The sequence below is a fragment of the Dermacentor silvarum genome, chromosome 9 (assembly GCF_013339745.2).
Source record: "Dermacentor silvarum isolate Dsil-2018 chromosome 9, BIME_Dsil_1.4, whole genome shotgun sequence".
NCBI lineage: Eukaryota > Metazoa > Arthropoda > Arachnida > Ixodida > Ixodidae > Dermacentor > Dermacentor silvarum.
This window is the reverse complement of record NC_051162.1, coordinates 111,073,208-111,088,471: the sequence shown is the minus strand read 5'-3', so window position 1 is coordinate 111,088,471 and position 15,264 is coordinate 111,073,208. Positions and strand designations below refer to the sequence as shown.

General features: G+C 49.3%; 1 protein-coding gene across 1 annotated transcript; it reads left to right on the top strand.

Moving 5' to 3' along the window:
- Positions 1 to 11,915: 11,915 nt before the first annotated feature.
- LOC119463831 (solute carrier family 22 member 7) lies at positions 11,916 to 13,766 on the top strand. Its single transcript, XM_037724649.1, has one exon. The coding sequence runs from the start codon at positions 11,916 to 11,918 to the stop codon at positions 13,764 to 13,766; it is 1,851 nt and encodes a 616-aa protein (XP_037580577.1).
- The last annotated feature ends 1,498 nt before the right edge of the window (positions 13,767 to 15,264 follow it).

The window sequence follows — 15,264 nt, the reverse complement described above, 5'->3', positions numbered from 1 at the left end:
GTCCAGCGCTAGTCACGCGAAATGTCGCCAACGTGTTCGGCGTCGGCAAGCAACAGCGTTCTTGGTACTATGCCAACCTTGGTTAGCCTACCTGCGTTTGTGGCATGCCAGGAACGCTGTCGCTCGTAGGCGCTGACGCGTCCAGCGCTAGTCACGCGAAATGTCGCGAAACGGAAGGTTTCTCCGAAAATGATCGCTCTAGAATACTTTCCCTACATGTGTAGTTAAGTTAAACCAAGTTAAGACCTAGCAGCAACCAAGTTAATACCTAGCAGAAGCAGCCAGTAAGACTTGAGGATCGACAGTTTCGCTGTGTCTAAGCTTTGCACGACGAAGTGCAAACTTGCTCGTTTTTTTAACGGCTTCTTAGCTGGTATTATCTTGGCCTTGAGCGTAAACACGGGACCGTGGCATTCGGCACTACCAGTGCAGTCTAACGGCGGCGCCGAAATGTTTTGAGGATGTTCAGTGGTTACTTGGATTTTGATGCCATAACGCCGGACGGTCGTCGGATTTTTCGACCCATGAGTCATGCATCTAAGGCTTTCGCCTTAAGAACAAGAAACGCCGCATCTCCATAACGTAACGTGGTATACACGTTACTGTGACGTCATATAGCGTCAATACATTTAGCATGAATGCAAGTGTCCAGAGGATCGAATCCCGGCCACGGCGGCCGCCTTTCCATGGGGGCGAAATGCGAAAACGCCCGTGTACTGTGCATTGGGTGCCCCAGGTGGTCAAAATTAATCCCGTGCCCCCCCACTATGAAGGGACTCAGATTGACCCATATTGTCACTTTGGCAAGTAACACCCCACAATTTAAGTGTCCAGGTAAAAAAAGGGCAAGTTTGCACTCCGTCGTGCAAAGCTTAGGCACAGCGAAACTGTCGATCCTCAAGTCTTACTGGCTGCTACTGCTAGGTATGAACTTGGTTGCTGCTAGGTCTTCACTTGGTTTAACTTAACTATGCATGTAGGGAAGGTATTCTCGAGCGATCATTTTCGGAGGTACCTTCCCTTTCGCGACATTTCGCGCGACTAGCGCTGGACGCGTCGGCGCCTACGAGTGACAGCGTTTAGGGAGCCTACATGCAACGTTGTTTTGCATGTGCGCTCCCTAACAGCGTTCCTGGCATGCCACAAACGCAGGCAGGCTAACCAAGATTGGCACAGTGCCAAGAACGCTGTTGCTTACCGACGCCGAATGCGTTGGTGGCTAGCCGCTCGATATCTAGCGAAAGTTGAGACGACTAGGCGCAGCCCCTTTTATGGCAAGCTTCAAGGCCAAGCGCATGCACACTGGGCGAAAGCTATGCACAGTGTACGGGCGGCGCGCAGCACACTACACGCCGGGATGATGTCACGGCTCATGCGCAGTAGCGCGCAGCCGGCTGGTGCTCGGCAGAGCCGTGTCTGTGTCGGGCGAAGCGAGCGCGCACCTGCGCCGGCGGTTGCTAGGCAACGCAAGGTGACGTCATCGCTACTGCTTCGGCGCATGCCCGGCTAGAATGACTGCACTGTCTGCGCGGCGATAAAGAATGACTGCACTGTCTTTTCAATGAGACAGAGATATGAACCTGGTGGTGATTTGGCAACTCTTCCTTCATAAATATTACTCAAGCACGTGGAACTGAACTGAAATTCCTGACATCATGACGTACGATGTCGTTAGCAGTGCGGAATTTTAAAAATGACTATTTATTCGTTTTCTCACCTAATGAACCTTATTAAGCCATACAGATGCAAGTGATTTTTGAATCATACGCTAATAGTCTATATCGAGTAGGGCTTCTCTTGGCAGATTGCCGGCAGGAAAATTACGTATCACGCTTTTTTTTTCTCTTTTGGGTAGTTGCCGACTTTATAGTTACGGTATCGAGCCTAAATTACTTGAGCACCACAAATAAATTTTTTTATTCGCCTGAGTTTCCACGTGGGATATAGCGCTGGAATGAAATTACATGAAATCACTAAAGCCCGCTTCACGCGGACAAACTGCGACGACTACTTATGAAATTAATTACATCCTCTTTTATGCGACCAGTCAGAAACGTGTGAAAGTGCTGTGCTGTTAGTACTGAAGACTGCCACATTGGTCCTTCCTATTGTACACTTATGCACTAGAAGATATTTTCCTACTGTGGAGGCTATGCATATCCCACGCTCACAAACTGGCCCTTCCCTCAACGGTGCAGCTCACGGGCTCTGCCGTTGCGCTGGTGAGCTCTGTGTCGCTGGTTTTATCCCGGTCGAGGCGACAGCATTTGAATAGGGGTGATGAGAAAAAAAGCACGTTAAGTGCACGTTAATAAACCTTAGTGGGTTAAAATTATTCTGGAGTCAATTACTTTAAGCCGTGCTTCGCAATCAAATCGTGCTTTGGCACGTAATACACGAACATTTCGTCATATTATTCCTCACTGCATTGACGACGCACTTTGAGCGTGTCGCAGTAATGAGGAAAAATGATTAGTTATTCGTTGTACTCTAAAGGACTTGAAGCTCGAAAGCGTAATTACAGGCTCGACAGCTTTTCATTGAAGTTATAAAAAGAAAGAATAATATTGTGACAATACTTATTTAAGTGTTCTACATTTAACTGAAATACGTAACTTTTGTCGGAGTTGGAAACAGAAAAAAAATCCCGTGGAGGTGCTGGGTATCGATCCCAGTACCTCTCGCATTTGAGCTACACCCCCTATAAGGAATCGCAGTATAACGTAACTGCCTTCATTCCGTAACACCTTCCGCGCTATGTCGAACCGAGAGAGCGGAGATTCCCGGAGGCTATCGGCTTCCACTGGAACAACGTGCTGCATTCGAATCACTTTCATGACCAATCGCAGTGAGCTTTCGTATTCTTGACCTCTCGTTAGTGAGAGATGGTGGCCGGATAAAGCTTACTCGTGCATGGAGAAGTTTCCAATTACACTTGCGCGTAAGACCATGCAGCCAACAGAAGGCTTGTCCCTCGTGTGGTCTTTTAAAGGCGCGGTCCAAGTCTTGTTCCTATTTGTACTTTCCCCAATGAATACTGGTTCGATTGATTGTTTAATTATTGATTGATTGATTGATTGATTGATTGATTCTGTTTACGGCCAAAAAATAGCAAACGGGCTAGGAGGTACGCGTATTGCACGGTGGACTCGTATATAATATTGATTTGCTGGGTATTCGTGCACTTAAATTTTAGTACACATGCGTTTTCGCATTCAGCCGCTCCCATCGCAAAGCGGTGCCGCCCCTGTCCTGAATCGAACGCAATACCTTATTCTCAACAGCAGAGTGCCGACCATATTACGACCAAGCCGCCGAGTCGGTCACCGAGTGTCACTTCGCAACGGCTTATCATGCAAAACGTGTCATTTGCTGCGTGCGCATTGCAAGTGCGTGTTTCTGCAAGTCCGTGCAAGTGGACTCCTCAAAGCGTCCTTCTCGTCGAGGGCGATACCTTAGACCCATGTGGCCATCTAATCTCTGGGTGAGCAGGAGACGGCTCAGTGTTAAATTTCACTGACACTGACCCACGTCGGCTCTCCCTGAATCGTCCTTTTACCACGAGTTTGCCGTGAAATACGAGCACAGGTCCACTTAAAAAATCCAAGCAACTCTAAGTCGCTCCGCAATAGCGAGGTCCAGGAAATTAAATGACTCAAATACTCACTGTAGTTGCACAAGATACCGCATTGCGTTCATTCTTATTAAACTTATTTTTTTATTAGAGGGGGGTCGGCACCTGCGACTGCGGTTTCCATCGCATGCGACCGAAATCGCACTTCCGGTGCGATGTAAATCGCATCATGTGAAACTAGCTTAACGCGGACGCGATTCACGTCGCAAAAAATTGAATGCTCTATAAGGTCTAGCGTGGCTGGCGCGGGAATAGAACATGTCCTATTGCCCGCCGGCGCCGCTGGAGCAAAGTGCATCGCACGCTAGCTTGGCTGACCAGAAGCATGCTGGCCTACAGTTCGGGTTCACTTTGTGTTAGAGTTTTAGCGTGTCCGGTATTCAGGTAAGCGCAAGCGGACTGGGCGTTTTACGGGATGGGCGGAGACGCAAACGTGAACGGCCTGCACGGTGCAGCCACCTGGTGGCGCAAAGCGCACCCAGATTAATAGCTAGTATTGCAGTAACTAAGTGTATTTTATTTTCCTGTTGGCGTATATTTTCGGCAGCTGCACGATTACGCCGCTGTCGAAAATTTACACCAGCAGCGAAGTAGAAAAAAGTCGCCGTTTCGCCCGAAAGGCGAAGAATTGATTGCGAGAGCAGTATAGTAGACAGCTGTAAGAAGTAAGGATAGAACTTTTATCGGCCTATAAACTTATCAACATTCGCTTACTAACTAAATTACAAGGGTTAGATTATATTCTTGGGTTTTATGTGCCAAAGTCACAATATGATTATGAGGAACGCCGTAGTGGGGGACTCCGGATTTTTTAACACGAAAGTGTTTTATGCCGGGGTCCACCAAGACTTCACTGACGTATTTCCGTCACGGAAATACGTCATAGAACATAATACAAAGAAAGAAACCAGAAGAAAAAGTTCCACAAACATGCAAAATTTGAAATCGAACCCACGACCTCTAGGTCCGCGACGATAGATCGCCGAGCGTTTAACCCATTGCGCCACAAACGCATTTGCAGAGAGCTACACAGACGCGCCTTATATATCTAACACTCCTCCGTGTACCCGCGCTCTTGCTCGGGGCGGTGCCGCCGCCTACGAGCAGAAAAGAGAAGTACTGCATTATGACACTAACGCGCACCGACAGTGAACGCTTCGGTGGTCTCAGCAGTACGACGCCTCGATGCCAGCATTCGAAGGGACGCTGGCATCAAGAAGCACTACCAACGCCACCTAGGTGGCGTTCACCGTACTCAGCACAGCGGAGCGTGGCCTCCGCAATTAGCTCTGAAAATGTTTCTGAAGTTGATCGCGGAGGCTGCAATTACGACGCGCTGTACGCGCTGATTTGACTCGGTGACGATTCAGTTACGTGCTTTGTCTTGCGCGTTGTATTAGTGTGTCAGTTACGTGCTTCGTCTTTCGCGTTGTGCTAGCGTGTGCAGCGTAGTGCAGCTTCCATATGCACGACGGTTGCTCATGGTCATCGACGTTGGTAGTCGTGATGGAGGAGACGTGCCACCAGGCGTCAGCGTGGGTGCATCAACGCCTAAGGGCGCTTTAGCCACAAAACACCAATAGACATTATATATCAATGTGCAATAAACATTACACTACTTCTGTGAAGACACGTTTCACTTTCGTGTTCTATACCGATTCCTATATAAGAGGGATCAACCACATTTTTTTTTATCACCTGGGGGTTCTTTAATGTGCCCCTAATACACGGTACACTGGTGTTATTGCGTTTCGCCCCCATCGTAATGCGGCCGCCCCAGCCGGGATTCGACCCCGCGCCCACGGAGTTAGCAGCTAGCGCACCACCAAAGCCACTGTCCACCACGGCGGGTCAACTAAATTAACAAGCGTGGTGTCACATATCCCTCGATGACCGCGAACACTTTCTGTCAAAACTTTGGAGTGAATAAGCGTGGCAGCAGCAGCAGCGAGCGAATTGACCTTCGTGCTGCGTCTCGCTTCAACGCTAACTAAGCGGCGAGAACAAATCGCACACGAAGCTGTCAACAGTCGGCGCACTCTGCAGATCGTAGATCGCTCTCCAGATAGGGCCCGCGCGGCCGCGCCGTATGCAGCCGCGCGCCGCCTGGAGTAGAACGCCCCCCCCCCCCTTCTCTCTCTCCTCCGGTACCGTGCGCACGATGGAAGACGGCGCGCTGCCTCCGCGCTGTCCTCCCTTGCGCGCCGAGATTGAGCCATCATCGTCGGCTCCCCTCGCCCGCTTTCACTCACCGATACAGCGCACGGCGCGCTACGACGATGTTATCACACTTGGACTTTATACGGAACATCACGGCGACGCCGACGGCGGAAATACGCCTGGAGTGTCCACATAACTGCTATCGCAGTAATACACTTGGTTACTGCAATATTAGCTCTGTGCTTGTCTGATTGGGCTCTGCACCACCCGGTAGCTGACACCGTGCAGGTCGTTCGTGTTGGCGCCTTGTTTAGAAGGACCCTGTTAGAACTCTCTGTATGAAGCTCTAGGGGTTCACTGAAGTGAGCGTGCTGAGTATTTGCCTTCGACAACCAACAACGTGCTCACTCGCCGCGCACTTATGCGGCGCTTCCGCTGCGGCAACGGATCGCCACGCTGCTGCGGGCTGAACTACACCGAGGGCAAAATTTTGGCGATCTTAGCTCCGCCAGCATGGCGTATCTCACTTCGCCGGACGCTGCCTGGCACGTTGGAAAAAGCCAGGCTATATCTGCGCCTTTAACCTTAGCTACCTTAGACCGAGTCGACCGAGCTACATTAGACCGAACAGGCAACTACTACCATCTGTAGTAAAGGACGAGAACTAGCTGAGGCTCGGTGCTAAGTGCGCGTAAAGTCACGGCCGGAGCCGTGGCAAAGTTTCGCCCGTTTCGCTCTTGCGGCATCGCATTCCGCCATAGTTTGCAGTTGCATCTACAGCACATACGCCGCGTCGCGTTCTCAGTAGGGACAAATGCAGCATGCGGTTCCTGCTGACGGAGTTTCTGACGCCGTACGTGTCAGAAGGGCTTTCGTTCGTCCACTTCGACGTGACCAATATAGAGACGCGCGAAATGTCTCGAAGATGATCGATGCACCACCAGAAATGATCGCTCGAGAATATCGCTCCTGAAGACAACTTACCTTTGCTATTCTCGCGCCATCGCGGCTTATAATATCTGCAGTCATACCGAGAAAGCGATTGGCGAGCAGATACTTCTCGGGATATTGACTATGCTCGCGAGCCTGTGCGTGCAGCTTCGTCAAGTGCAGTTTTCATGCTCGCGCCCTGAAAGCTGGGTAACGAAAGACGTGTCCTGCCTTCCTCTGTGCAGCGTTGTGTACTGCACAGCCATCATTTGTGTTCGAGTACGTGTTCTAGCATTCTCGATGGTCACGCAATTGACGCGTCGGAATTATTTCAAACTCAAATCACGTGCGCAACAAGCGGCAGAGGACAGAAGTAGAATGGCAGCCGAGTCCGTGCGAACTCGAACGAAAGTGGTCGAACGGTTGACACGCGGAGAAAGACCGACAACTGCCGAAGTCGCACCCAGAAGAGCCAGCTCAGGCAGAACGGCTCGGCACGGCTTCCTTTCTAAAATAACCGCCGCCCACTTTTACTGAACCGTGGTTCACCCGTTCTTTAGAAAGAGCGGCTCAAAAGATCCGGCTCAGTCCAAATCGACCCACCTCTAGGAGGACATGCTTTCCCGATGAGAGGAGCCTCAGCGTGTGCATCGCAAGAGGACAAAGTTTCACTCGAAGCGGCCTGTCGTTCTTGTCTTTTGCATTATGTATGCTTGGCAATGTAATTTACTTTTTTTTTTGTTTCGCGAGTGAGAGCGGCGCTACAGATGCTAGATATCAGACAGCAGCAGCAAACCAAAGTATGGAGGAGTAGGTTAAGAATACTAATCGCAATAAAACTTCAATTTTATTGTCAGCTTGAAGAGCGGGCTTTCCCACTTTGAATGGTAAACTGTTGTCATGAGACGTGGCTCACGTTCGAAACCCGCTAGAGATTTCAAGTTACCGCTCAGCGCAAGATGCGCGTGCATGCACAGCAACCTTCTCGAATGTTATCGTTCATTCTATCTGTTGCCTATCTTGTCGCCTAACCTTGCGTATTCAGATTGTATGCGCAACGCGATTGGTTTGCACATTCTGGAAGGTACGCGAGGAACCAGCGATTACGCTGAAACCTTCGACGAGCCATTAATAAATAGCCGATGCGTCTAAACCGTAGATCATATTTCGAAAATCGACGAGTCTGCTCGCCGCCATTATAGTGCTCATGGTTACTAGTTTAGCTGAGCGAAGATTCTCCCAAAACACAGTTCCCTTACTTTCGTTGTTCCACAGTGGTTCTTCGTCGTCACTACAACCTCACATTGGGTATGTGGAATGGGGAATGTACCACTGGCTATGTGCAAGAATAGACGCCTTGGGTCACTCTGAAGTGTATTTTCAATGCAATTATCATTTATTGAAAACTCCACTCACTTTTCAGTATGTCGGTCTGCATCCAGCATCTTTTACGTCAACGTGCTCTTTCCTCTTCTCACTTTTCCTTAAGCACAGTAGCAGGCCAGAGACAAAGCTTTCCCGGCCGGCTTCTCTGAATTCTCACATTAAGAATGTCCCCTCATCTCTATTGGCCACCTGGTAAGAGGGCCATTGTGTGTGTCCGAATAGGCAATTTGGGAATAGACCACTTGGGCCATTGGGCATGGACCACTGGGTATTGCAAGAATAAACAACTTGGGCTACTGGATATGTGCATCTAGACATGGGCCATTGGTTATCTGCCTGAATATTCCACTTTGGCCATTGGGTATGTGCAACTGCACATGTGAAACTAAATATGTGAAGATCCTTGATTATTCCTCAAGAATATGTATGTGCCATTAGGTATGTGCAAGAATAAACACCTTGGGCTACTGGATATGTGCAACTAGACATGGGCCACTGGTTAATAGCCCGAATATACCACTTTGGCCATTGGGTGTGTGCAACTGCACATGTGGAACTAAGTATGTGAACATCATTGATCCTAATCCTCAAGAATAGATATGTGCCTGTCGATATGTGCAAGAATAAACACCTTGGGATACTGGATATGTGCAACTAGACATGGGCCACTGGTTAATTAGCCCGAATATACCACTTTGGCCATTGGGTGTGGCAACTGCACATGTGGAACTAAGTATGTGAACATCATTGATCCTAATCCTCAAGAATGGATATGTGCCTGTCGATATGTGCAAGAATAAACACCTTGGGCTACTGGATATGTGCAACTAGACATGGGCCACTGATTATTAGCCCGAATATACCACTTTGGCCATTGGGTGTGTGCAACTGCACATGTGGAACTAAGTATGTGAACATCATTGATCCTAATCCTCAAGAATGGATATGTGCCTTTCGATATGTGCAAGAATAAACACCTTGGGCTACTGGATATGTGCAACTAGACATGGGCCACTGGTTAATAGCCCGAATATACCACTTTGGCCATTGGGTGTGTGCAACTGCACATGTGGAACTAAGTATGTGAACATCATTGATCCTAATCCTCAAGAATGGATATGTGCCTTTCGATATGTGCAAGAATAACACCTTGGGCTACTGGATATGTGCAACTAGACATGGGCCACTGATTATTAGCCCGAATATACCACTTTGGCCATTGGGTGTGTGCAACTGCACATGTGGAACTAAGTATGTGAACATCATTGATCCTAATCCTCAAGAATAGATATGTGCCTGTCGATATGTACAAGAATAAACACCTTGGGCTACTGGATATGTGCAACTAGACATGGGCCACTGGTTAATAGCCCGAATATACCACTTTGGCCATTGGGTGTGTGCAACTGCACATGTGGAACTAAGTATGTGAACATCATTGATCCTAATCCTCAAGAATGGATATGTGCCTTTCGATATGTGCAAGAATAAACACCTTGGGCTACTGGATATGTGCAACTAGACATGGGCCACTGGTTATTAGCCCGAATATACCACTTTGGCCATTGGGTGTGTGCAACTGCACATGTGGAACTAAGTATGTGAACATCATTGATCCTAATCCTCAAGAATGGATATGTGCCTTTCGATATGTGCAAGAATAAACACCTTGGGCTACTGGATATGTGCAACTAGACATGGGCCACTGGATTATTAGCCCGAATATACCACTTTGGCCATTGGGTGTGTGCAACTGCACATGTGGAACTAAGTATGTGAACATCATTGATCCTAATCCTCAAGAATGGATATGTGCCTTTCGATATGTGCAAGAATAAACACCTTGGGCTACTGGATATGTGCAACTAGACATGGGCCACTGGTTAATAGCCCGAATATACCACTTTGGCCATTGGGTGTGTGCAACTGCACATGTGGAACTAAGTATGTGAACATCATTGATCCTAATCCTCAAGAATGGATATGTGCCTTTCGATATGTGCAAGAATAAACACCTTGGGCTACTGGATATGTGCAACTAGACATGGGCCACTGGTTATTAGCCCGAATATACCACTTTGGCCATTGGGTGTGTGCAACTGCACATGTGGAACTAAGTATGTGAACATCATTGATCCTAATCCTCAAGAATGGATATGTGCCTTTCGATATGTGCAAGAATAAACACCTTGGGCTACTGGATATGTGCAACTAGACATGGGCCACTGGTTATTAGCCCGAATATACCACTTTGGCCATTGGGTGTGTGCAACTGCACATGTGGAACTAAGTATGTGAACATCATTGATCCTAATCCTCAAGAATGGATATGTGCCTTTCGATATGTGCAAGAATAAACACATTGGGCTACTGGATATGTGCAACTAGACATGGGCCACTGGTTATTAGCCCGAATATACCACTTTGGCCATTGGGTGTGTGCAACTGCACATGTGGAACTAAGTATGTGAACATCATTGATCCTAATCCTCAAGAATGGATATGTGCCTTTCGATATGTGCAAGAATAAACACCTTGGGCTACTGGATATGTGCAACTAGACATGGGCCACTGGCTTAATAGCCCGAATATACCACTTTGGCCATTGGGTGTGTGCAACTGCACATGTGGAACTAAGTATGTGAACATCATTGATCCTAATCCTCAAAAATAGGATATGGGCCTTTCGATATGTGCAAGAATAAACACCTGGGCTACTGGATATGTGCAACTAGACATGGGCCACTGGTTATTAGCCCGAATATACCACTTTGCCATTGGGTGTGTGCAACTGCACATGTGGAACTAAGTATGTGAACATCATTGATCCTAATCCTCAAGAATGGATATGTGCCTTTCGATATGTGCAAGAATAAACACCTTGGGCTACTGGATATGTGCAACTAGACATGGGCCACTGGTTAATAGCCCGAATATACCACTTTGGCCATTGGGTGTGTGCAACTGCACATGTGGAACTAAGTATGTGAACATCATTGATCCTAATCCTCAAAATGGATATGGGCCTTTCGATATGTGCAAGAATAAACACCTTGGGCTACTGGATATGTGCAACTAGACAAGGGCCACCGGTTATGTATACCACTGTGGCCATTGGGTATGTGCAACTGCACATGTGAAACTAAGTATGTGAACATCCTTTATTAATCCCCAAGAATGGGTATGTGCCGCTGAGTAGATGGCCGGATGGACAAGCAAAAGAGGCAATAAGTGACATCGGTGACATATAATTTTGGAAGTCAGCTACACAGAAGTGCACGAAGCATCAAGAACAGCCGAGTGTGGAGAAAGAAGTGGAATGAACAAAATGGGAGAAGAGCGTGGATTGAGCAACGAGCGTGTAGCTAGAGAAACGTGAAGATGTCGGTATATAACAGAAAATTGAGCAAATCGGCTTACAGAAGGGAAGTATTTGACAATACGTGTGTCTCTACATTGCTTCAGTGCTATTCGCATTAACGTCGACATCAATTACGATAAAAGTTCCGTCGATAGTTTTTTTTTTTTTAACAAAGTCATGCGACAGCATTTAGACAGCAGCTCACCAGACTATCAGGCAAGGTTAGTAGGATAAGCGTGATAATCGCATTATTATAGGTTAAAGCCAAACGAAGTAGTAAGCAGAAATGCCAACGCCGTAAAAGGGCGCGCGACATGTAGCGCGTGGGCTGACGAAGAAGTTTTCCTTTCGGCCGCTCCGCACAGCTAGCTATTGTCCGGAATCATCTTTTCTGATACTGTCCAGGACTACTAAACCCGAAGAGCAACACCCAAGAAGCAGGCGATGGACGTCATCCTCCCTCACCGACTGGCCGGCGTCGATCTCCGAACGAGTGAGTCTTTTGACTGTGAGGAAGCCTTTGGCCACGGCCCCTTCCAGAAAAGGATGCTCGTTCTCATTCTTCTGGGAATCTTCTCGGCTAATTGCCAAACCGTCGTGATTCCCCTCGTCACCGGTGATGTTGACCATTGGTGCAAGCCGCTCACCGGTTTCAACATCTCTGTGGCCGATTGGAAGAATATTGCCATACCGATCGAGGCCGATGGACGCTTCAGCCGCTGCCTCATTTACGAGCGCTGCAAGCCACCCGCGGAACATGGCAATTCCGCTGAGCATCAAAAGAGCGGCGCTGCTACCGGGACTGGCGGGTGGTACAACCGATGCTTCCAGGACACCAATGACACACGCGACGTGCCCTGTGAAGAGTGGGACTACGACGCTAGGACGGCCGAGACCAGTGCGGTGAGCTCTTGGAACATGGTGTGCCACCAACGTTTGCTGCCGGCCGCCCTTGTCGCCCTGCAGAACACCGGTGCTGTTGTTTTCCTTATCCTGGCTGGAGCTTTCGTAGACTGCGTCGGCAGGAGAGCCTTGCTGCTTGGCTCCGCAGCAGCGGTAGTCACCTGCACGGTGTGCACCTTCGCGGCGACGAATTACGTGCGTTACGCTGTCGTGCGCTTCCTTACCGGGGGCAGTGTCGCCATGTACACGATTTTTACCAACCTGATACCGTTCGAGGTGATGACGCACGCCCACAGACCGCACCAAGTCCTACTCCTGGCGGTTCTGGGCCTGGCGTTTTGTGAGGTTTGGATTGTCATCGTCAAACCCATGGCCGTCGACTGGCGTCTGAAGCAAGTCATCTTCCTAGCCCCGACGGGTCTCCTGATCCCGGCTTTGTCTACCGCACAAGAGTCGCCCCGTTGGCTCGTCGCTAAAGGAAGGCTGGACGCAGCCGAAGCGGTCATGATGCAGGCAGCCAAAATCAACAATACCCCGCTTCCTGTCACGGCCTGTCTTATGGAGAAGCTGAGAGAACAGGTCACGAACCACGCGGATCGCAAGGGTGCCGACATGGAAGACTTGGTCGACTATCGCTCCCTCCGCCCTCGAGCGTTGGCCATGTTTGCTGTTTGCTTCTCCATATCTTTCGTTTTTTATGTCGATGCTTTCTCGACGGCGCAGTATAACGAATTTTGGATCCCGTGCCTCACGGTTGTCGTCACCCTGGTGACGTACGCGGGGATGCACTTCCTGATGACCGGCGTCGCCCTCGTCAGAGTACTTAGCGCGTGCTTCCTGTTGACGGGCTGCATACAATGCGCGCTGAGTATCGCTGTTGGAGCTGGATTTGACATGGTCACCAAGACCTTACTCGTACTGTCCAAGGGTGTCTCTAACGTAATGCTTGTACACTGTTTCACGTACGTCCTTGAACTTTTTCCATCGGCAGTGCGAGCCGGTGTCGCCTGCTGGGCGTTCGCCTTTGGACGTGTCGCGGCCATGTTCGCGACAATGGCCCTCGTCCTCAAGCCAGCCGGACACGAAGACGTGGTGTTCGCTGTTACGGGACTTTTCATCTTCGCCTCCCTGATCGTCATCCGGGCCTTGCCACGCACTACGGTGGTGGAGGAAGCACGAATCGTGGCCAGGCGAGCTTCCGACTCCACCAGGCTGTCTATGGACCACATGAAGCGAACGCTCGTACAGCGGATAGTACGCAAGAAGTCCAAGGGCGCAAGCCTTGAGAGCTCCAAGTCATCCAGTAGGAAGAGTGCAAAGAGTGGTGGCAACAAAAGTCCTGGTAGTTTTAAAATGCTCCGTCGATCTCAAACCAAGCAAATGCCGGAATGAAGCCACCAGAAGCTTATCACGTACGACATGACTGGGCATCGTGTTGTGTTCGCGACATCAAATAGTCGCTTCTTGTGTTCCTATCAGCTATAAATATTCTTTTCAATGTTCATTTGCATTCAGCTCAAAGAAAAGCGCAAGCTTCCTGATGTTCTAACTTATTGTCTGTTTTGACGGCACAGAGAAGTTCTGTGTGCATCATGCTCGTTTTCTTACCTGGCAAATAATTAATCTCATTTCGATTGCTAATGCGTCTGCCTTCTGAAAACTGCTGTGTGTACTTCCCCACGAGACTACTGAAACTTGCCTTACAAATTCAGGTTGCACTTCTGGATGAAAAAAAACAAAAAACAAAAAGGCATTGTTTTACAGCGAAGCTGTTTATGGCTAGGATTCCGTGGATTTTTCATGTGCGTAAGCAAGAACGCCGGACTCGCGCGAACGTGCTCGTGCCACTGCTCGCGCGAGTCCGACAGCTGGCTTGTCGGCATGAACGCGCTCGATCGTGCCACTGCTCACGCGTTCGTCGTCTTCCACAGCTCGCTCATCGGCGTCCCTCGGATATGCATTTTGAGTAGATTAGTTATGAATACGCACCATTTTCAATATCAGTAGACACCCAGGTAGATAATGTTTCTCGAAGATTTGCTGCCGTGCGACCCGCGTCGGCTATGTCTACGTTCTCACCGCCCTCTCTTTGTCGGCGTTCCAAGCGCTTGCGTATCTAGTTTTCTTTCCTTCCGCGGTGGTGGTGGTGGTAAAAAGCATTTATTGAGTGTAAAGAGAGGTGTGGGCCCCCCTGTGGGGCCCTGCATACTGGGTGGGATCCTTAGTCCGGGACCCCATTAGTCGAAGCCGCCAGCCTGGCTCTCTGGACCAAGGCCTTTGAGCCTGGAGGTCTGAGCAACCAAGCAGGGCTGCCTTCCAGTCCTCTCGGGTTGCGGGTATGGGGTTGGGGGTATGGTGTCGTCTAAACGCCACGCGTGCCGAGTTTCCTCCGGCTCCTTGCCGCGGCGGTCTCGTCGGCGGTCTCGTTGGTCTCCACGCGAATGTATCTATAAAATTCAGAGCCATTCCACTACTGTGAATAAGGAAACCAGCGAAGCTGTGACTACGGTGGATCTGCTTTAGTGAACATTGCTATAGTGAATTTATATATTGTCATTATTGACTATATTGAGCGTCTTCGGCATGTTCGTCAAAGAGTAAGGTCACCGCACTCTTGCTTTCGCCCGGCGCGATGGTGAAGTATTGCGTTTGCTGCGCCAAGTCCGCCCCATCGTCATAGACTAGCGTATGAGCCACACCGTTAATAGCCGCGGCACACTGCACGGCATCGTCAGGATCCTGAAGTCAGGATCCTGGGAGATGTGGTTAAGCGAGAGTCCGTCCCACAGCGAGTCCAAAGGGCAGCTGCTGACAACAGCGCTAGCGCGATCTCTACGTCACGAGACAAAGGGGCACAACGAGTGGTGGGACGTGCCGCCGCCGAGTATCG